This window comes from Rhinatrema bivittatum, chromosome 1 (assembly GCF_901001135.1).
Source record: "Rhinatrema bivittatum chromosome 1, aRhiBiv1.1, whole genome shotgun sequence".
NCBI lineage: Eukaryota > Metazoa > Chordata > Amphibia > Gymnophiona > Rhinatrematidae > Rhinatrema > Rhinatrema bivittatum.
The window spans coordinates 88,515,461-88,537,594 of record NC_042615.1 but is presented as its reverse complement, the minus strand read 5'-3'; the positions used below and the strand labels follow the sequence as shown (position 1 = coordinate 88,537,594).

Below are 22,134 nucleotides of genomic sequence, written 5' to 3'. Positions count from 1 at the left end.
ATGGATATGAACTGCCATGTTGTTAAATGAAGATTGTGGGACAATTGCAAAAGTGAGAAACTTGCTGATTTACTCTAGAACAAGGAAGGTGTGGGGAGCAGGTTTGAGAAGAAATCAATGGAAGACCACGAGCAAAATTGCTTGTAATCCTAAACAAAGTTCCTGGTCTGCAAGCCCTCATGGCAGAGGAAGACTTGGACATTGTTGCCATCATGAAGATGTGAGCCAGTTGAGTCCCACGAATAGGATACAGCCATAATGAGGCCGAGAGAGAGAGTGTGTGTGTGTGTGTGTGTGTGTGTGTGTGTGTGTGTGTGTGTGGTTTTTTTGTTGGGTTTTTTTGAGGATGGAAAGGGTTGGCACTAAGGGGGAGGAGTAGCTCTTTATATTACTATTTTCTCTAAGCTTGCATGCCCACACTGTGAATCTTGCACACACAGCAAAGTATGGTGTGCACAAGAAATCCCAATATTTATATTACATTGGCTTACAGCGCACAAATTTGAGCTCCGTTTATAAAAAGTTGCACAAAACATTTTTGCGCACGTAACCTTTCAAGCTTTTGAGAAAACATTGCTCTTTATGTCAAAAATATCAAAGCAGCTGAAATGCAGGGGGATTGGAGAAAGGGGAAGATACTGTGCTGGTTTGGAGAGGGGTGGTCTGAAGGACCTTTGACTCAGGTGGTGGAACTGGACAGGGATCCGGCTGCAGATAACCAAAATGTAGGTAAAAAGAGCAAGCTGGTGTTTTACAAGTGATTTTAACTTGCCAGATTTTAATTAGAGTATCCTGTTGGCAGACTTGATTAGGAGTAGAGACTATACCTGGATTCCCTTCAAGGGGTTAACCTCAAACAAATGGTGATGAAACCCATGAGGGAAGGGGATATACTGGACCTGGTACTTATAAATGGAGAGTGTCTCTAATGACCAGGTAGGGGCCTAGCATGAGTGACCATCAAACAGTGTATGGTCTGATGTAACAGCCAAGGCAGAGAGTAGTCATAGAGTTAGTCTTACTACAGCAAGAGTATCAGGTTTATCTATCTGGAAAGTTAATAAAACTATGGTTTTCCTTGAGAATGAGTATTAGGAAATAGATCTATGTTATGGGATCTGCCAGGTACTTGTGACCTGGATTGGTGGAGACAGGATGCTGGGTTTTGGTGGACCTTGGTCTGACCCAGCATAGCATTTCTTATGTTCTTACATAGATGTCTGAAAAAGGGCCAAAAGACTAGAGTTAAAAGGATCACAAACAGGGGAACTAAGGAAAGAATATTAGATAAAGCTGAAAGAAGCAGGAAAAGAAATCAGGATGGCTAAAGTGTGAATGGAAGAAAAGAGGCAAAGCAAAGTGACAAGACTTTTTTTTTTTCCAGTTATATCTGTGATAAAAGGAAGGCCAGAGGTGGTGGTATAAGATTGAAAGGAGACGAGGAGAATATAGATAAGCTAAATACTTCCGTTCATTTTTCATTGAAGGGATTAGGGGAGGACTGCTGATAGTTGCCCAGGGTACATATTTATTTATAGTCATTTGAGAGTGAGGTAGTTACATTATTTGCAGAGGAGGATGTTTTTGTGTGCAGCCATCAAAACTGAAAGTGGACAGTCTTGAGGCTGAATGGTAAGGGATCTCCGATGTTTTGGTAGGTCTACTGAGGACCTGTTCACTAGATCTTTGGATACAGGCATGGTCCTGCAGGATTAGAGAGAGGGAGACATCCCTCTTCATAAAATTGGTAATAGAGAGGAGATTGAAACCACAGGTAAGTTAGCCTTACCTCAGTGGTGGAAAAATTGATGAGACTAGTGAAGGAAAGGATAGTGGACTTACACCATCCAGTGGACTGCAGGATCCAAGGCAGCATCATTTTACCTCAGGCAGATTGGGTGACTAGTTTTACACAATCAAAGAAATCAAGTGAGATTAAATAGATCAAGGATATGCTCTGAATGTGGTTTATGTGGGTTTCAGGCAAAGCTTTTGAAACTGTTCCCCATAGGAGGTTCATTTAATAAACTGAGCAGCCTGGGGGAGAATCCTGATGTAGCCTAGATTAGAAACAGGGGGTAATGTAAATGGATTCACCCTGAGGAGAGAGAAGTATTTACTTGAATGCCTGAGGGATCGATTCTGGATCATATCTTTGCAGCAGTATCACAGAGGAGTTGAGGGAAATGACAAACACGTCTGCAACTGAGTGGATATTCCTGAAGAAGTAGACAGAATGAAAAGTGATCTAAGAAAGCTTGAGTGGTTGAATACTTGGCAGTAAAGAATTAGTGCCAAAATTTTCAGAATCATATTACTTGGGGGTAATTTGTAAAAGGATTTACATGCATAAAACTGGGTTTTACACATGTAAATGCACTTTACCCATATAAGTGGGTTTTAAAAATTGATACAATATATGCCATAGCATTGTTCATAGGTTGTATATGTGTAAGTGTACTTTGCACGCATAAATGGCTTTTGAAAATTGCTACAATAGTATGTTGCATTTACTTGTATAACTCCTTTGAAAATGACTTTCTTAGAGTTCAGAAATCAACAGGAGTGGTATGCAGTAGGCTGTTAAGAGCTAATGTGTAGCAACCAGAAGAGTGACCATGGGGTGATGGTGCCAGATTTCATGGTAGCAAAACAGTGTGTTAAGGCAGTGGTTATTAGGGATGTGCATTTGTTTTAAATGAAATAGACAATGGCAATGAAATTGTCTATTTTGTCTTGTTTCAGGAGTACCAAGAAACGAAAAAATAAAATGAAAATTCGTAAAAATTAGTATTTTGGGTTGGTGCGCACTAACTGAAGATGTTTCTTACCAGTCACTACTCACCACTTCAACTAGTCTCTCTCCCACCTATCACCCCACACAGTTACCCTCTCAGCAGTCACCCTCACACCCACAAAGGGAATTAAAAGTATGCATATCCCAAAATGCTAGGGCCCCTTTCTTAAAATACAAAGGGATTAGCAAATTTAAAATATGCATTTACATGCTTTTGCTGACTATAACTTGATGGCATTATATCATATCACTTGTTTGTTTTTATTTGTTACTATGCACTGGTCATCCCCCACCACTAAACATCACATTGCAACCTTGACAACACAAACAAGTAACTAAGGAGATAACCAATGGGAATGCAGAATCATTCCTCTAGCTAACCAACTGCTCCCCAATTGGTACTTTAACTTAGTAACATTTTCAGTTAGTGTGCATTTACACAAATTAAACACCCCTGAGCTATTTTAAAAACAAAATCAAACATGTAACAACCTGACATGAAGAAAACCCAAAGCACATCCCTAGTGGTTAGAACCAGAAGGATGTTTAGGTGTATAAGGAGAGGAATAACCAGTAGAAAATAAGAGGTGGTAATGTCTCTTAGATTGTGGGTGAGGTCTCACCTAGAGTGCTGTGTTCATTTCTGGAGTCCGTATCTCAGATAGGATATAGAGGTTAGAGATGGTCCAAAGAAAGTAAGACTGAAGGACCCTAACATGTATTGTATACCCAGAGGCTATACATATTAAGGTCCTGAAAGTTATTAATGCAGAAGCAAAGTTTTTTTTTTTTTCAATGGAAAAGAAGCTGTAGAATTAGGGGTCACAATATGGAGCTTCAATGGGATAGATCAAGGAAACTTTCATGGTGGTGGATGCCTGGAAGTAAAAGAAACCAAAAACAGCGATAGACTTCAAAAACACCCATGCCAACTTTCTGTCTCACTCGCACACAGTTTCTCTAATCCCTCCCCCCCAAAAGATGTCCCCTGCATTCTCTCCTCTGGCCCCTTCCCTAGCCATTAGCACACAGGACTTGTGTAAGTAATCTCACTCAGCAGAGGACAGGCCTCAGCTTCCTGCTCCAGCCCCTCTCCTCCCCTGCAGTCTGCAAGCTAGGGAAGGGGCAGGTAAGGCAGAGAGGCTGGAGCAGAGAACAACCACTCTTCTCCCTAATTCATCTGCTTTCTTCCTATCTTGCAGGGAGAAGGAGGGGAGGGGAAGAATTTGGAGTAGACGGTACAACAGACTAAAGAAAAACTACTCTGCTCCCTAATCAAATACCTTCCTTCCTGTTTTTTCCCCCTCTGGGCAGTAGGAACAGGGTGCCCCTTTGGCAGTGCTGCCTACAACCCAGGTCAAAGGTTAGCTATGGCTCTGCTTGCTTCCTCCACTTCTGTTTTATCCTCTCACCTTCTCATATTTCTTATTTATTTATATGCTGCTGTTCTGGACAAACAATCATGGTGGTCCACAAATAAAAGTACTAAGACAATAGTTTCAAACCTTCTGTCACTACAGCTGCTTGTTTTTGCTCCTGAATGGGACCTTTTCTCTTGTCTGTTCTTTCCTTTTTCTTTCTATCCTATTTGATCCCTCCTGCAATTTTTCCTACCTCCAGTTGTCTTCCCTTTGTCTCCTTGTTTCAACCTCTGCCTTCTTTCTCGTGCAACCTAACCACCCATCCTCTCATGCCTCCATCTCTCTCCCTGTTCTTCTTACCGCAGCAATCCTCAACTGCCACCCCCCTTCCCCTTTTCCAGTCACTGGACTAATTTCTCTCCTCCTTACTTCAAACGTGCTTCCTCTCCCTGGACCAATCCTGGTCCTTGGCCAGCAGAAGGGAGAGTGATGCTTCATACCGCACACACATTGCCCAGATCAAACTGGTGGTTTTACTGCATAGGACTTGGGCCCATGTAGCAGGCAGCATTGTGTCTCCGTTGGGGAGGGGAGCAGAGTGGAGCTGCATCACACGACTGGCCAGTCATCACAGATCATGGCAGATGGGAATTTGTGCAGGTTATTCTTCAGGATAGATGCAGTGCATTCCTTTCCTGTAAAAAGAAATTCTTGCAAGCAGCTTGTGATACTTCTGACTTGTCAGCTTGAAGCATAGCAACCAGGATCGAAACCTGCAGCCACATATGGCCGTGGGCTTCTGTCCAGCTTGAGGTTTTTTGACATCCAAGCTCGGGTTTGAATCTTTAGACTAGCTTTGCTAGACTGGTATGGAATTGGCCACACAATCATCAAAGCTATTGTTTAGAGCAGAGGTTCTCTGCCCAGTCAGATTTTCAGAATACCTATAATATGCATAAGACCAGTGGCGTAGCCATGGGTGGGCCTGGGTGGGCAGGTGCCCACCCAACTTAGACCCAGGCCCACCCAACTAGCACCGGAACTGCAAGGCTGTCGCGGGATCCCATCCCCGCGACAGCGAACAAGAGAACCCACGCCTCGCGCGCCATCACGGCACACGTGGGGAAGCGCTGCTGCGGCCGTATGGCCAACCGGTCTTCCTGTTCGGGGGGGGGGGGGGAGGAGCGGAAGCGCCGCGCTCAGCTTCCGCTTCCTCCCCCCAATGCAGGAAGATCAGCTGCCTCTCCTGCTGCCACCCGTTCTCCTGCTATCTTCGGGTCAAACGGCCCGCCGAACTTCCTGTTTGGGGGAGCGGAAGCGCTGCGCACAGCTTCCGCTTTCTCCCCCAGAGCAGGAAGATCAGCTGCCTCTCCTGCTGCCACCGGCCTCCTGCTATCATCTTCGGGCGTCGGGCCGTATGGTCCGCCGATCTTCCTGCTTGGGGGGGGGAGGAAGCGGACGTTGTGCGCTGCGCTTACGCTCCCCCCCCCCCCCCCCGACAGGAAGTTCGGCGGGCAGTACGGCCCGACGCCCGAAGAAGATAGCAGGAGGCCGGTGGCAGCAGGAGAGGCAGCTGATCTTCCTGCTCTGGGGGAGAAAGCGGAAGCTGTGCACGTGCTTGAATGTGTATGTGTGGATGAGAATGGGAGTGTGTGTGGGTGAAAACTGGAGCCTGGGTGTGTATGTGGGTGAGAATGGAAGCTTGAATATGTGGGTGAATGGGAGCTCGAATGTGTGTATGTGTGGTTGAGAATGGGAGCCTGGGTTTGTGGGTGGGTGAGAATGGGAGCTTGAATGTGTATATATATGGGTGAGAATGAGAGCCTGGGTTTGTGTGGGTGGGTGAGAATGGAAGCTTGAATATGTGGATAAGAATGGGTGCTTGAATGTGTGTATGTGTGGGTGAGAATAGTACCTTAAATGTGTATATGTATGGATGAGAATGGGAGCTTGAATATGTGTGGGTGAGACTGGGAGCATGGGTTTGTGGGTGAGAATGGGAGTCTGGGTTTATGTGTGTGGGTGAGAATGGGTGCCTAGATGTGCGTCTGTGTGTGCATAAGAATATAAGCCTGGGGAGGGGTGAGAAAGTGAGAACTTGAATGTGAGCTTGTGGGGGGGTGGGGGGGGGGAGAGCATATGAGAGTGACAGCTTGAGTGTGTGAGAGGGAGTCTGTGAGAGAAAGCGTGTATGTATGTGTGTGTGTGTGTGTGTGTGTGTGTGTGTGTGGAAGGGAAGAAGACAGTAATAGAAGAAAGACACTGAAAAGGAATTAGGAAATGAGCTATAAGGGAAAAAATGGGAAAAAGAGACCAGGACCAACTGATTAGAAAAATACAAAGATCAGACAACAAAGGTAAAAATATATATCTATATTTTGAGATGTTAGCAATTTAAATATAAGCAACACAACCGCTCTCTCAAAATTTATGGACAGGTAGGAGCCGTGTATAAAATCGTAATAATAAGAAGGCTAAAGTACCACAAATCACCGTGAATTATGTTTGTATCATTAAGTAAACCTCATACTTAGGCGTAGATGTGAATGCTATGCTGCATAATTTGGCATTATTTATCAGTAAAAAAACAACTAGTAGACCTGCATGCCTACAGCCCACCCATGTTAACCTTGTGCCCACCCAAAAAATCAATTCTGGCTACGCCACTGCATAAGACTTGCATGCACTGCCTTCACTGAATGCAGATCTATCTCATGCATATTGATTGTGAAAACCTGACTGGCTAGGAGTGTCCCGAGAACCCCTGCTTTAGAAACTACCTCTTCTCTGGACTCTAGCTTGATAGTGCATTTGCAGGAGTGATCAGGATAATGCCCAAACTCCCTCCTCCTTGGATCTATTTATGATTGAGGGTATTTTTTTGTTGTTACATTGACTTAAAAAATATAGTTTTAGGTTCTTATATTAATATTGTTTCTTATGCTCCATTGATGCTTTTTTCACAACCTACAATCCTTAGCAAGTAATATCTACAATGTAATTCTGAAGGCAACAGCTGTAAGAGGCTTGTTCTCTAAAAGTAACTTGAAATTTGACACACAATAGGCTGCTAGTCACCAAAAAAGAGGCAGCTAGTGGATGCTTGAGTCTGGAGGTGGGAATACCCCATTCATAGCACACCTTTTAAGTTGGCCAGCACAGATGTCAGTTGGTGAGCCTTTGAATATGCTGGAGTTGGGGAGATACCATGGGATGTCAGGGAGGGATTTGGGACTCAATATTTCTTGAATTCCAGTAATTGAAGTTCCTTCCTTCCCTTGACTGGAGCATGTCTGTGCTTCCACCAGCAGAGCTGTAGGGCCTGGGAGATGAGAGGTGAGGGCCTTGGAAGCTGCTCTATACCTTCAAACTTATCATGCTGTGTATTCTTACCAGGCAAGGATTGTAGAGCAGGGCTTCCCAAACCTGTTCTGGGGACTCCACAGCCAGTCAGGTTTTCAGAATAGCCACAATGAATATGCATGAGATACATTTGCATGCCATGGAGACTCAGTATATACTAATGTATCTCATGCATATTCATTGTGGATATTCTGAAAACCTGACTGACTGTGGAGTCCCCAGGACAGGTTTGGGAAGCCCTGTTGTAGAGGAAGCTTCCTCCTTCTCTGGTGCTCTTTAGAAGAGGTGATCGACCTCGGATAGCTGGTGTAGGGATGGTGGTGTTGCACAGATGCAGCAGGGAGTATGGGCACTGCACAAATGCAGGAATGCTCAAGATAGCATGCCTTCACATAGGTAAAGAGGCATACAGCCCATACTACAGAGCTATCTGTGAAATCTTTGCCTGCTGGTTTGCTGTCATAGTGACATTGCTGTTTTAGTCCCTGGGCAGACTGGATAAGCTATTTTTCTTTTTGTGTTATCTACTGTTACTAAATCTTTGCAGTCATTCACGTCTCATTACTGGGTTCAGAGTTCATTAGATGGACTGCTCCATGCTGGCAGAGTACAGAGCATTTTTAAAACTCATGGGTTGGTGCTGCTAATCAAATGGATCACAAAAATGGCAGAGCTAACTCATCGGTTTTAGAAAATGCCTTTAAAGACCTGGCTGCTGGCATATTAGAGCAATCAGTCTGCTCTCAGTTGCAACCTCCCTAAAGTTGCTTAATGGACCCACCTATCATTGCTCAAATAGCATCCTAATAGTCAAAAGGCCCACATACCTTCTAGCCTTGGCAGATGATTTTTTTTCACATAACGGAACTGATGATTTCCTAGCGTGTAGCCAGATGGACTCAGGACTAGTGGATTATGTGCTCTTCAGCTAGCAGATGGGAGACTGAGTCAGATTTCAAAGCTGACGTCACCCTAGATATACCCCTTCTGTGACCTCAGCTCTTCAGTATCTGTCACCTAGCACATGCGGACAGCACCCCACACACTAGCACAGTGTTAGGAAATTACAGCAAAGAAGAAGAATTTTTTTTTTACCTTAGAGGATCAAGCCCAGCTCTCCTGCAGTGATACCTAAGGGTCCCTCCCCCCGTTGAGAATTCCTGAGGTGATCCCCAATATCCCTCAGAGGGGTGTCTGGCCTCTGACATGGCGTTAGCCCTAGAGCGACTGAAAGGCAGTGGGTGCATGTCAGAGCGTGGTGATGAAGGTAAAGCCCTCTCCCCCCGCAGCTGGAGATTGTTCCTGCACTCGACTATAAGCGCCGAAACCAGGTAAGCAGGGAACTTTAACTTAAGGTCTCCGGGGCTCGGATTGCCATACCGACTCAGTTTCCTCACCCGGCCAGGTAGAAGGGAGCACTAATCAGGTTGAACAGCCTTGATTGGGCTAGGCCCCAGTCCGGTGCAGGGGATCCAGCCACGTGGAGACCCTTGGGGTGGAAGGGGGGGGTGCCGGCGCCATCTTCCCTTCTCAGCTGTCTGTATGCACGGGGCAGGCCGGATGGTCAATGCGCCCAACTTGTGCACCTCTAACATAAACACGCCCTTATCTACACGCATTGCTGCACACATATTACTGCACATTACCTGTACAACTATATACAGAGGCAATGGCACCGGCGTCCAAGAAGCCCAGAAGGCACTCTTTGCACAGCCTGCCACATCAGAGCCGCACAGCCTGAGTCATGCCTGTGTCATAATTGTGAAGAAGCCCAGGGGGGAGCAAAGCCTGGTCCCTCACTGTCTAAGGATGGGTCTAGAACCACTACATATGTTAGCACCCCGGATCTGTGCAACTCCGAGATGGCATCTCCACAAGAGGGCACCTCAGGGGCCCCTACTCCAACTCCCCCTGGGGTTAACATGGACCCAGGGACTTTCTCCTGGCTAGAATTTTTCCAGGGGCTGCAAGCCTTCGTTCAGGCACAATCAGCTGCGGCCTGGGTTCAACCCCTGCCGGAAGCACAGGATCCTCCCGGCCCTGTTCGGATGCCTCGAGACATGCCTCGCCTAACCAAGAATTTCCCGGATGGGGACCCGCATAACTCAGCTGATGATGGCGGCTCTCTGGAAGAAGGAGAAATCCCTCCAGGCCTGGAACCATACAGAACCATGCTTCGCTTCTTCCACAGGGATGAATTACCAGCCCTTGTTTCAGAGACTCTGAAGACTCTGGGGATCCCAGGCACAGACCCTATGGTGGAACCAAAGAAGAACCCCCATCTTGGTGTCCCTTCGTAAAGCCTCATGCTACTTCCCAATGATGGAAGCCATCCAGGAGCTGATTGACCTGGAGTGGGATGCCTTGGAGGCCAGCTTTAAAGGAGGTCGGGCCTTGGATGCCTTGTATCCTCTCGAACCAGCAACCAAGGAATGCCTGCGTTTTCCGAAAGTGGTGTCTGTGCTGTCTCAAAGCGAACAACCAAATTTGGGCTTGCTACAGCGGCACTTCCCTTACTCGCAGCCTACCTGACCAGGCATTGAGCCTCCTGCTCCCCGTGCCCTTCGTCTGTCGCCACCGCATCGAGGCCTCCGCCGATCATTGCGGCTGCCCCCGCCGGCCCTTAGCCGACCCGAGGCCTTCCTCCGTTGACACTCGCCACCGACCTGACACGGAGCCGCCCTGGCCCACCGGCAAGAGAGAGACACACACCGGAAGTCAAAGAAAGAGACACCATTGAGAGAGAGACCACCCCGATAAATACAAAAACGCAGCCCCCCCAGACCACCAAGAGGGGAGAGAGAACAGTAAGATCCACGCTGACGCCCCACGACGCCCACTTCCCCTCCCTGAGCTCCCGAGCCACCAACCAAGGGCTGGGAGCCACGTCCACATGACGCCTGGGAGGACGGCCTTCCAGCCATTTAAATTTGGGCTTGCTACAGCGGCGTCGTGCGACCTAAGGGGCCTGCCCCTTCGTGCATCCCCTCCTGGGTCCCCTCAACACTATCTCATATGACTCCAACTCAACGACTCCACCCACTGCAAGACTTCGAATTCCAGCCCTATCTAGAAACTTCTATCCTCCACCTCTTCAGCTTACGATTCCCCAGGGATCACCAATCTCTTAATTCTCCCACGAGAAGGACTCTTACATCAACTATTTGCCTTATACCTTACAGGAGTACTCCTATTCTTGTTTCCCTGGAGTTTCTTACCCCTCGCTTCCTCCCACTAACGCATACACACTGAGACATTCCCCCCCACCTTCTAAAGAGGTTCTCGTCACATCCCAACTTACCATTAATCACCCCCCACCCCCGCCTCCCTGCGATTCCCTGTCTTCTTCACCCTGTAGGCCTTCTTCGTCGCTCACTGTGCAACAACTATGCACACGCTCTTCATGCACACTATCAAACACTATCCCATGGCACACTATTACCCCCTCCCCAAATTCCCATGGGAGCGTCACAGAAACCTTCTTCCCATCATGATCACTCCTTTTACACAAATAATTGGCCTCACTACCCTCACAATCCTCCTCCTAAATGCACAATCCATCTCCAAAACAACTGCCTTAATCAACGACTTACTTACAGATGACAAACCTGACATACTAGCCATTACTGAAACATGGCTAAAAGATACAGACACCACCCTCATCAACCAACTACCGGTTGAAACATATATCTTCTCTATTCCCAGGCCCAAAAAGAGGCGGTCTCCTAGCAGCAAAAAAGGCCTTTAAAATCTCACACAAACCCATTCCCCCACCCCACAAACTAGAAATCAGCATATTCAGTGCACCTAACCTCCAAATCTGAAAAGAACCCCTCCCTCTTAATCGAATACATTTCCAAACACACAAATAGTCACTCGCCTGCTATTATCCTAGGTAACTTTAACATCCATGTTGATACTACTCCTATCTCTCCTCCCTGTGATGCCATCCTAACTGCACTAGACGCTCTAGGCTTCAAGCAGCTTATATCTAGCCCTACTCACCGAGCAGGTCACACCCTAGACCTCATTTTCACCAATACCCAAATTCAAACCAACCTACCCATATGCTCCACTATCCCCTGGTCTGATCACTACCACATTGACATTACCTGCACTATAAATAACACCTCTACACCCACACAATCTGATTAAAAAAACAAAAAAACCCCCCAAAACATTCACTTCAGGCGTAAGTGCAAACAAGAAGACTTAATAACAGCCCTCACCATGGAACTCAACAAGCTCGACTTAACTGACGCAGAAACTGCCCTTGACTCCTGGAGCCTCTGTACCGACACTAACAAGCTCTGCCCCATGCAAACTTGTGTGATTGCAGCAAAAAAAAGAAAAAAACCATCGTATATCACTGAGCTAAAATCTATGAAACACAACCTCAGAAAACTAGAAAAAAATTGGCGCAAAAATCCCACCCCTGCACATCTACTTACCTTCAAATCCTTCCCCCACACATACAGAACAGCTATTATTAAAACCAAAAGAGACTTCTATGCTGACAGAATCCACAACCTCCAATTCAATCCTCGAGCACTATTTGAACTAGTAAACAGCTTAACAAAATCCAGCCCAAATTTCACACAAGACACAGACAATCAAGGCAAGTAGGAAGACCTAGCTACATTCTTCCACAGGAAAATTGACATTGTCACGTCCCCCCCCACACACACACACACACAGGCATCCTCTGACTTCCTCGTCGACAACACCAATGCAAGGCTACCTACACTCGAAACTACTTCCTCATTGGAAATTGAATCCATCATAAAGAAAATGAGGCCATGCACACACCCATCAGACACCATCCCTACCAAAACCCTCCTCACCATCCCTGACATCATTGCCAAGCCTATCTCAAATATCAACAGATCCATCACATTTGGCACCGTCCCTAAAAATCTTAAACATGCCATTATCAAACCCATTTTGAAAAAACCTACACTTGATCCTTCCGACCTCGCCAACTTTCGCCCCCATCTCGAACTTACCCCTAATAGCCAAAATCCTAGAAAAGTCAGTCAATCGTCAATTAACCGAATACCTTGATGAAAACAATATCCTCTCAGTCACAATATGGCTTCCGACGACATCACAGCACTGAGACCTTACTCGTCACTCTGTCTGATTACATTCTCAAAAGCCTTGACAAAGGTCTCTCTCATATCCTTATCCTCCTTGATATTTCCTCTGCCTTTGACACAGTCAACCACAAATTATTGACATTGGCATCACAGGCTCAGTTCTCCAATGGTTTTGATCCTACTTACAGGACAGGCAATACAGTGTTCAATTAGGTAATTGTATGTCCAAACCAATCCCCCTTGCACAAAGTGTTCCACAAGGTTCTTCCCTCTCCTCCACCTTATTCAACATTTTATCTCCTCTCCCTCTGTAACCTGCTATCCAAGCTAGGCCTCCCACACTTCATCTATGCTGATGATGTGCAAATCCTTATACCTGTAAATGACACACTTCACAAAGCTACAGAGACCTGGAACTCCACCCTATCGGTCATTAACACTCTCCTGACAAGCACCTTCCTTGCATTCAACACTGCCAAAACAGAGCTTCTCTACATTACACCCCAAAGCATTCCCCCATCTCTGCAGTCAAACAGCTCCCACTCCGCTATTGCCTCCACCCAACATGTGCGCAGCCTCAGCATCACTATAGACAACCACTTCACCTTCAAAAAATTCATTAATACAATCAAAGCCGGTTACTTCAAACTACTCACTCAAAAAAACTGAAACCCCTTCAACACCTCAGTGACCTCCGTACCATTCTACAGGCCTTCAACCTATCCAAAATTGATTACTGCAACGCCCTGCTCCTAGGACTACCCAAAAGCACGTTGCAACCACTTCAATTACTCCAAAATGCTGCTGCCCAGATCCTAACACCCACAAACGTTACCACATCACCCCTGTACTGAAACACCTGCATTGGCTACCAGTCACTGCAAGAATAACATACAAATCACTCACCCTTGTAAATAAAACCCTCCACACTAAAACATGCACTGGCTAGAAGAACACAAACAGACCTACTAGACAGCAACACAGAGCAACACTGCATATTCCATCACCCAAGGATTCTAAGCTCAGCTCCACTAAAGCTCGGACACTCCTTAGCTGCGCCCACCCTTTGGAACCAACTCCCCTCCTCACTACGCCAAGAAGCATGCCCAAACAAATTTAAACAGAACTTGAAAACATGCCTCTTCAAACGAGCATACTCTGAACAGCACACCTCCTCCCCATGACGCCTTCCCTCCCCCCCCCCCCCCCCCCACCTGACCTCCACGACCCTCTTGTAAATAGTTATATTTTTAACCTACATATTCTATATTTGTATGCCATATAATTTGTAAATTGTTCAATTTTATTATCTATATTTTCAAATGTTCTTTGTTTCACTGTAAAGCACTTTTAGCTGATTTTCGTTTATTGTGAACCCGTGAGATGTTCCCAATGTTCATTGGTATATAAAAACTTCTAAATAAATAAAATAAACCATTCCCATTGAGGGAGGGGCTGCATTGAAGAATTCTCAGGGTAGATGATTAGAATCCATCCTTAAGGAGGCCTTCGATGCAGCAGCAATGACACTGCAGATTGCTTCCTGCTGCACTCTGGTGGCATGTTCCTGTTTGCTCCTCTCGAGAGAGGTAAACAACACAGGAACATATACCGGTGAAACGATTGAACCTGCAGCAGCCTTTCTGACGGACACAAGCTCAGATCTGGTGCGTACCTCAACCAGAGGAGTTGCCATGGTAGTGGCGGCCAGAAGACAGTTATGGTTGCAGAATTGGTCTGCTGACGCGACCTCTAAAGCGAATCTCACAAGGATGCCCTTTAAAGGATCTCTCTTATTCTGAAGCAAATTGGAGAAGTTAGCCAGCAAGTGAGGTGAATCTCCAGTACCTCGGCTACTGGAAGACAGGGGTAAAAGATCCCAGCACCCCTCTCCCAGAAGAACTAGGGGCAGGGGCTCTCAATGTTTTTGCCCCTACAGGAACTCACAGTTCCAGGCACCTTGTCCCTCAGGAATGTCTCAGCTCTTTTAGAACTGACAAACCAAGAGAGGTACAGGCCCGGGGGCAGGCTCCGGCCATACTCCCCAATGAGAATGGGACGACCCATCCACAGGAAGAGAAAATAGGGGGTCGACTTTCCCTCTTCTATCAATGATGGGTCGAGATCACGTCTGACAAATGGGTACTAAACATCATTCGAGAAGGTTACTCTCTGGAGTTCCGCAGCATCCCTCGGGATAAATTTATGATATCACCCTGCCACTCCCACATCAAGAGACTGGCAGTTGACAAGACTACTCAGTCTGAAGGCAATAACTCTGGTTCCTAAGCCCCAACAAAATATGGGGTGCTATTCCATCTATTTTATCGTTCCCAAGAAAGAAGGATCAGTCCGACCCATCTTGGATCTCAAAAACGTCAGCTGTCATCTGCGGATGCTACATTTCCGCATGGAGAACTCTTCACTCCATAATAATGGCAGTACAACTGGGAGAGTTTCTAACTTCCCTGGACCTCTCCAAAGCCTACCTTCACATTCCAGTCCATCAAGATCACCAGTGTTTTCTACGCTTTGCAATACTGGGTCACCATTACCAGTTCCGAGTGCTACCCTTTGGCCTAGCAACCGCCCCTAGAACATTCTCCAAAATTAGGTTGGTTGTGGCAGCAACACTGAGGAAGGAAGGGATCTTGGTATACACTCTTACTTGGATGACTGGCTGATCAGGGTTAGTCTTCGGAAGAGAGCCGACACGTGACCAGCAGAGTCAAGAACCTACTGCATGAACTTGCCTGAGTCGTGAACACTGTCAAGAGCAGTCTGTAGCCCTCTCAGTCTCTAGAGTACCTGGGGGCCTGTTTCGATACCAAAGAGAATGTCTTATTCCCTCCCCTGAGGAGAAGGAAACTGATGGAACAATTACTATGATTGATGACCAATACATGCCCCAAGGTATAGGAATATCTTCAAGTCCTTGGGCTCATGGCATCAACCCTGGAGGTCGTTCCATGGGCAAGGGCCCACATGCGACCACTCCAGTGCTCCTTACTGTCATGCTGGAACCCACTGTCCCAGGACTACTTAATTCGCCTCCAACTACCAGCAGAGGTACATTCTCAGCTTCAGTGGTGGCTACAGGAAGACCACCTAAGCAGAGTTAGTAAGCCTATCCCCACCAAACTGGATCATGCGAGCCTACGAGTGTGGGGAGCCCACTGTCAGGAACTGACGGCCCAGGGACAGTGGAACAAGGAAGAAGCGGGATGGAACATAAACTGCCTGGAAGCTCGAGCAGTCAGACTAGCGGGCCTGCGATTCAGCCACAGACTTCGAGGCAAAGTGATTCGAGTAATGTCTGACAATGCTACAACGGTTGCCTACATCAACCGCCAGGGAGGAGCCAGCAGGTGTCTCTGAAGATAGACCCTCTCATGGGTTGGGCGGAGATAAACCTACAAGGGATCTCGGCCTCCCACATCGCAGGAAAAGACAATGTCTCAGCAGACTTCCTCAGCAGGGAGAGCCTGGACCTGGGGGGTTAGACTCTGGCAACCACAGTCTTCAACTATTAGTAAATTGCTGGGGACTCTCAGCCACCTCTCTCAGTGCCCAAGTCCCCAGGTTCTTCAGCCGCAGATAAGAGCCACACTCTCATCCAGACCTGGCCAGAGGAAGACTTGCTGTACCCCTCTCCCCCCCCCCCCCCCCCCAAATGGCCACTACTGGGCAAGGTCATCGCAAGATAGAACACCACAGGTGACTAGTTCTACCAGTGGCCCTGGATTGGCCAAGACACCCATGGTACGTGGACATGCAAAGACTCCTTGTGGGGAGCCCTCTGTCTACCTCCACTCAAGGACCTTCTCCAGCAGGGCCTGATTCTTCATGAAGATCTATCTCTATTCTCTCTTACAGTCCGGACCTTGAGAGGACTTGCCTGAAGAAGCGCGGTTACTCAAAGGCCATGATTGACACCCTGCTCTGCGTGCACATGTTCTCAACGTCTCTGGCATACATACGGATCTGGAGAATATTCGAAGGCTGATGCGAGGACCGCGGGATACTCCCGCAGACGGCCAAGATCCCCATGATTCTGGAGTTCCTACAGGACGGTATGAAGAACGGATTGTCACTCAACTCCCTCAAGGTCCAAGTAGCAGCCCTCTCCTGCTTCAGAGCTGAAGTGAACGGAATCAGTCGATCAGCTAATCCGGATTTGACCCCTTTCCTAAAAGGTTTAAGCAACTTCGGCCACCCCTAAAGTGGCCAGTGCCCCTATGGAATCTCAATCTGGTATTAGACTTCCTAGCGGGGGCTTCTTTCAGACCAACTCGCGGTCTGTCACTATGCCTCTTAACATTGAAGACGGTATTCCTAGTGGCAATATGTTCAGCTCGTCGTATCTCTGAACAGCAGGCACTATCCTGCTGGGAACTGTTCCTTAGGTCCACTCTTGGAACCATACAGCAGTGCATTGTCCCTTCTTTCCTACCAAAACTGGTTTCCGAGTTTCACTTGCATCACGCCATCTACCTACCATCTCCAGATGAACATAAGGACTCAGAAGACTCATGTCTTCTTCGCCATCTAAATATTGGCAGACTCCTGGTGCGATATCTAGAAAGATCGGAACCGGTGCACAAAACGGATCACTTGTTCGTTCTCCACAGCGGGGAAGAATGAAGGAGAAGCGGCCTCGCAGGCGACCGTAGCTCGCTGGATCAAGGAAGTAATCAAGGCAGCCTACATAGAGGCAGGAAAGCCCTTACCCCTACAGGTTAAGGCTCATTCTACTAGGGCCCAGGCAGTATCTTGGGCAAAAACCAAGCTGCTATCGCCCGCAGCGATCTGTCGGGCGGCGACGTGGCCATCTCTACACACCTTCTCCAGGTTCTACTGCCTGGATGTTAAAGTCCAAGAAGACGCAGTCTTCGCAAGGGCAGTACTAATTGGGCCACAGGCAGCCTCCTGCCCTGTCCGAGAGTAGCTTTTGTATGTCCCACTGGTCCTGAGTCCATCTGGCTACATGCTAGGAAATGGAGAAATTACTTACCTGATAATTTTGTTTTCCTTAGTGTAGACCAGTGGTTCTCAACAGGTGTGTCACGGCTCCCGGTGTCCCACTGCCCCACTTATGCTTCCCTTCTCCCCAAGGGTGACTGGCTGATGTAGTTGATAGGGAAATGCCACTGCCGGGCTGGCAGCGGCTGAAGTGCAGAGACTGTGTGCGCTGCCGCCGGAGGCCAGGCCGGCGGGCGGAAGAGCGGAGAGAAGCTGAGCGCCACCATCGGAGGCTGGGCCGGCGGCGGCTGAAGAGCGGAGAGACGCTGCGAGGCACCGCTGGAGGCCGGGCCGGGGGTGGCTGAAGTGCAGAGAGACCATGTGCGCTGCCGCCGGAGGCCGGGCCGAGGAGCGGAGAGATGCTGAGCGACGCTGTCGGAGGACAAGCCGGCGGCGGCTGAAGAGCAGAGGCCAGGCTTATTGGGCCAAGCAATAAGAAGAGGCTCCACGTGAGCGTATGTGTGTGAGGCAGCTTTGTGTGCCTGTAGTAGAATGGGTGCCTGGGTGCGTGTGTGTGGTAGAATGGGTGGGTGGGTGTGGGAGTGAGATTGTGTGTGATTGAGAGAGACAGAGACTGTGTATGAGTGACTGGTTGTGGGCCCTAAGAAAGAGGACCTTGAGGACAGAGCTTCAGCAGCCACTGCTGCTTCTGGTGTGGGCTATTGGCCTGCAAGGGAAAGGAGTAGGAGAGTTGCTGGAGAGGGTAAGTAAAGGTGGCTTTTTAAGTTTATTTTTCTTGATTGACTGCCATTTTAATTATTGGGTATTGTGTGATGTCTGCAGTTTTGAAATATTTTATTGATATTTCGACAATTTTTTAATACTTTTTATGAGTATTTAATTGGAGTTATTGTGTTCAACAGCTGTTTTGTAACAAATATTAGTATAGTTTTACAATTATTTCTGTGTGGGGATCTATAGCAGCTTGGCTTGTTCTGTTTTCCTAATAGGAGATGTATTAGTGTTTAGGGCCTGGTTAAATATTTGTAGTGTTGCCTTTTCATAGGTAGGGTTGTTACTGTTTGAGTGTGTTCCATAATACAGGTGTAACTTTGTACGGGTTAGTTTGTGCATTATTGCAGATCCTGGGACTATCAGGCCGATACAGTACAGTGTGCTCCGGTGGAGTGCACTGCTAACCTGCATTTGGACGCGCTAGCTTTACCCCTTATTCAGTAAGGGGTAATAGCGTGTCAAACACGTGTCCAACCCCCCCTCCCCCCGAGAGTAATCGCGCCCGTAACATGCAAATGCATGTTGATGGCCGTATTAGTCATTCCCGTGCGATACAGAAAGTAAAATGTACAGCCAAGCTAATTTCTGCCGACACCGGGAAAGTGCACAGAAAAGTAGTAAAAACTACTTTTCTGTGCACCCTCCGACTTGAATATCATGGCGATATTAAGTCGGAGGTCCCTAAAGTAAAAATAATTTTTGAAATCTGCTCGCGGGTTGAAAACCGGACGCTCAATTTTGCCAGCGTACGGTTTCCAAACCCATGGCTGTCAATGGGCTCAAGAACCGACGCCGGCAAAATTGAGCGTCGGCTGTCAAACCCGCTGACAGCCGCCGCTCCTGTCCAAAAAGAGGCGCTAGGGACTTGCTAGTGTCACTAGCGCCTCTTTTTACCGCCGGCCCTAATTTAAATATTTTAGTTTACTGAATTGTGCGCACAGGACACCGGCCTGCGGGCGCTCTCCCGCGAACTTTACTGTATTGACCTGTATGTTAGGTGCTATATTTCTCTTTCCATTTCTCCAGGTTTGCACTGCATGCAGAGTGTGGTTGTTTTGGTTTCCCATTCCAATTTGTCTCCATATTTATATTTTGTGGTGAAGGTCAGTTCTGGGTGTGTGACCAAGGTGAGGTATTTTACTAGCATGTAGGCATTTGTATCAATCTTATTTGTGTTTTTTCAATAGGACATGCATTCGTGGTAAAGTACTCTTTTCATAAGAGGGGTGTTGTGCCTGCAAGTAAAGGGAGTTTGTTTTGCTTTTACGGAGATGTCATCAGAACCGGAATATCTTTTTTTTTTATATGGTGAGTTGTGTGGATAATGCCCTAGTTCTGCTCTGCACCCATTTTTGGGGGTCGAGGGAGTTCCTGAGGATGCAGAATGTATATTTACATTTAGCACCATGATGGTCACATGTTCACTGTCACACATGTGAGAACCATCTGTCAGGTGTGCCCCGGCCAAAAAACGGTTGAGAACCACTGGTGTAGACAGATGGTCTGGTCTCAGAATCCCCCCACGGCTGCCCCAGAGAAGGACCTCAGGAAGTGAATCTCAAGATTAAGCAAATAATGGGTAAGCCGTTGCCTACCCCTAGTTTAAGACGCCCACAGTTTGTCCGATGTCTGCTTTAATTGGATGAGTGCCCTGGCAGTCTCCAGGTTTTGAAATCAGTTGAATCGGTTCAATCAATTTTAGTCAGTTTTAATCAAGTTATTTAAGCAAATATATATCCACAATGGCTTTTCAAAGAGAATACTGAAGAGCTGAGGTCACTGCAGGGGTATATCTAGGGTGATGTCAGCTTTGAAATCTGATTCAGTCTCCCATCTGCTAGCAGAAGAGCACATAACCCACTGGTCCTGAGTCCATCTGTCTACTCTAAGGAAAACAAAATTATCAGGTAAGTAATTTCTCCATTAGTTCCAATAATTATAAAACCAGCCAGGGGCAGATGAACGTGAATTTTAGAGCTGATCATTTGGATACTATCTCTGAGAGAGCAGCAATTATTCTTTACATGTTTGTCTGACTGTTGCTTGAGAGAGTGCATGTTTTAACTTTTCCTTTTCTTTTTTTTTCAGTATTTTCACAAGGTGGTTAACCAGCTGTTGCCTCTTGCATACAACCTGTTGAAGAGGAATCTGTTTGCAGAAATAATAGAATCTCATTTGGCTAATCGAAATGCAGACAATGTGGATCAGTTGACAGCATCATTCAAAGAGTAGTGAATAGACTAGCTGGCTTTTGCTGCATTAAAATTTGTGATGTCAAGTCTTATTTTTGTACCTCGTATTAAATCTATAGTGTAATTTTTTTTAAATAAAGAACTTAATACTGTTTGCTTTTCCTGTTTTTGGTAAATCTTTTTATTTTTTTGTGTAGTTTATCCCTGAACACACTAACCATACCATCTCTTCTTATGAAGACCAATATTTGCTATTAAGTTGCAGAGCTGGGAAGCTGGCATTTTGCAGGATGAGTCCTCATTGCTCATAACATTCCAGGGCTAGGATATTGTATTGGAGCAGAGTTGAAGGGCACCATCTGGGTGGAACAGTAATTCTGTAAGGGTTGGAGTTCTGTGGAGCAAAAATTTACTCCAATCTCTCACATTTCTTAAAAAAAAAAAAATAATAAAAATTGGATACTAAAGCAGCAGCATTTAGATTCATGATCATGAGCTCTTTCTCAATCAACAAGCAGGATGAATAGGTCATGAGGGTGGTATCCAATGATGCTGATTTCAAAATAGTTTTCTAAGCATGCACAGGATTCCTGCGCACAGTCGATAATGTGGGATGTTAAATGCCTTCTGAAAATCCAAATACACTTTTATCAACGAGCTCACCTTTATCTGCATGTTTATTTTTGCCTTCAAAAACATCAAGTAAATTGATAAGGGAAAAATTGGTAAGGCAAAAAATAATTTTGACTCTCCCCATTTAAATCATGTCTGTTGATGTGGTCAGTAATTTTGGTTTTAAGAATAGTTTCTGCCATTTTGCCTGAAACTGATGACAGGCTCTCTGGATCTCCCCTGGAAGCCTTTTTAAACATGGTTTCCTGAACATACCCAGATCAGTTCAGACAAGTGAGTTTTATTCATCCCTACCAGCAGATGGAGGTAGAGAACAAAACTTTGGTCACTACCACATATATGAGAGTGCCACCTGCAGTCCCTCAGTATTTCTCTACCTCCAGCAGATGGTAGAGGTACTAACCCTGCAGTACTGACTGACTGGATATTTTAAGGAAAATTTCTCCCCGAGATGACAGGCTCCTACAGAAGGGTCATCCCTCAGGTTGAGGCAACAAGATGAGAATTAGAAGCCAAGATGTCCAAATTTTTGGATTCTTTATTGCAGAAATATCTTTAAAAAGCCCGACTCGGGCTGAGTTTCGCCCTCTCCCAATGGGGCTGCATCAGGGCTACAACACAAATGGATACATAAATACTGATAAATAAAACAAATCATAAAAACACATCAACATCGGACATATATAATGGTAACATAAAGTGAAAAACAGGAAAATTTATGGAATGTATATGGACATTACCTCTGCTTCATCAAATTAAAATTCTTGATAATTCTGATAGTGTGTGGTAGAATGGGTGGGTGCGGCCTGAGTCGGGCTTTTTACAGATAATATTTCTGCAATAAAGAATCCAAACATTTGGACATCTTGGCTTCTAATTCTCATCTTGTTGCCTCCACGGCTTTGTTAGACAGCCTTCCTTGTTGCTTTATC

At 46.4% G+C, this 22,134-nt stretch overlaps 1 protein-coding gene across 1 annotated transcript in view; it reads left to right on the top strand.

Moving 5' to 3' along the window:
• Window positions 1-20,726, top strand: part of LOC115074732 (histone PARylation factor 1) — a 76,919-nt gene extending 56,193 nt beyond the window's left edge. Inside the window, exon 8 of the mRNA XM_029574528.1 lies at window positions 20,466-20,726. Within this exon, the coding sequence (XP_029430388.1) occupies window positions 20,466-20,609 (144 nt within the window). The 3' untranslated portion in view covers window positions 20,610-20,726. The remainder of the gene's footprint in view (window positions 1-20,465) is intronic.
• The last annotated feature ends 1,408 nt before the right edge of the window (window positions 20,727-22,134 follow it).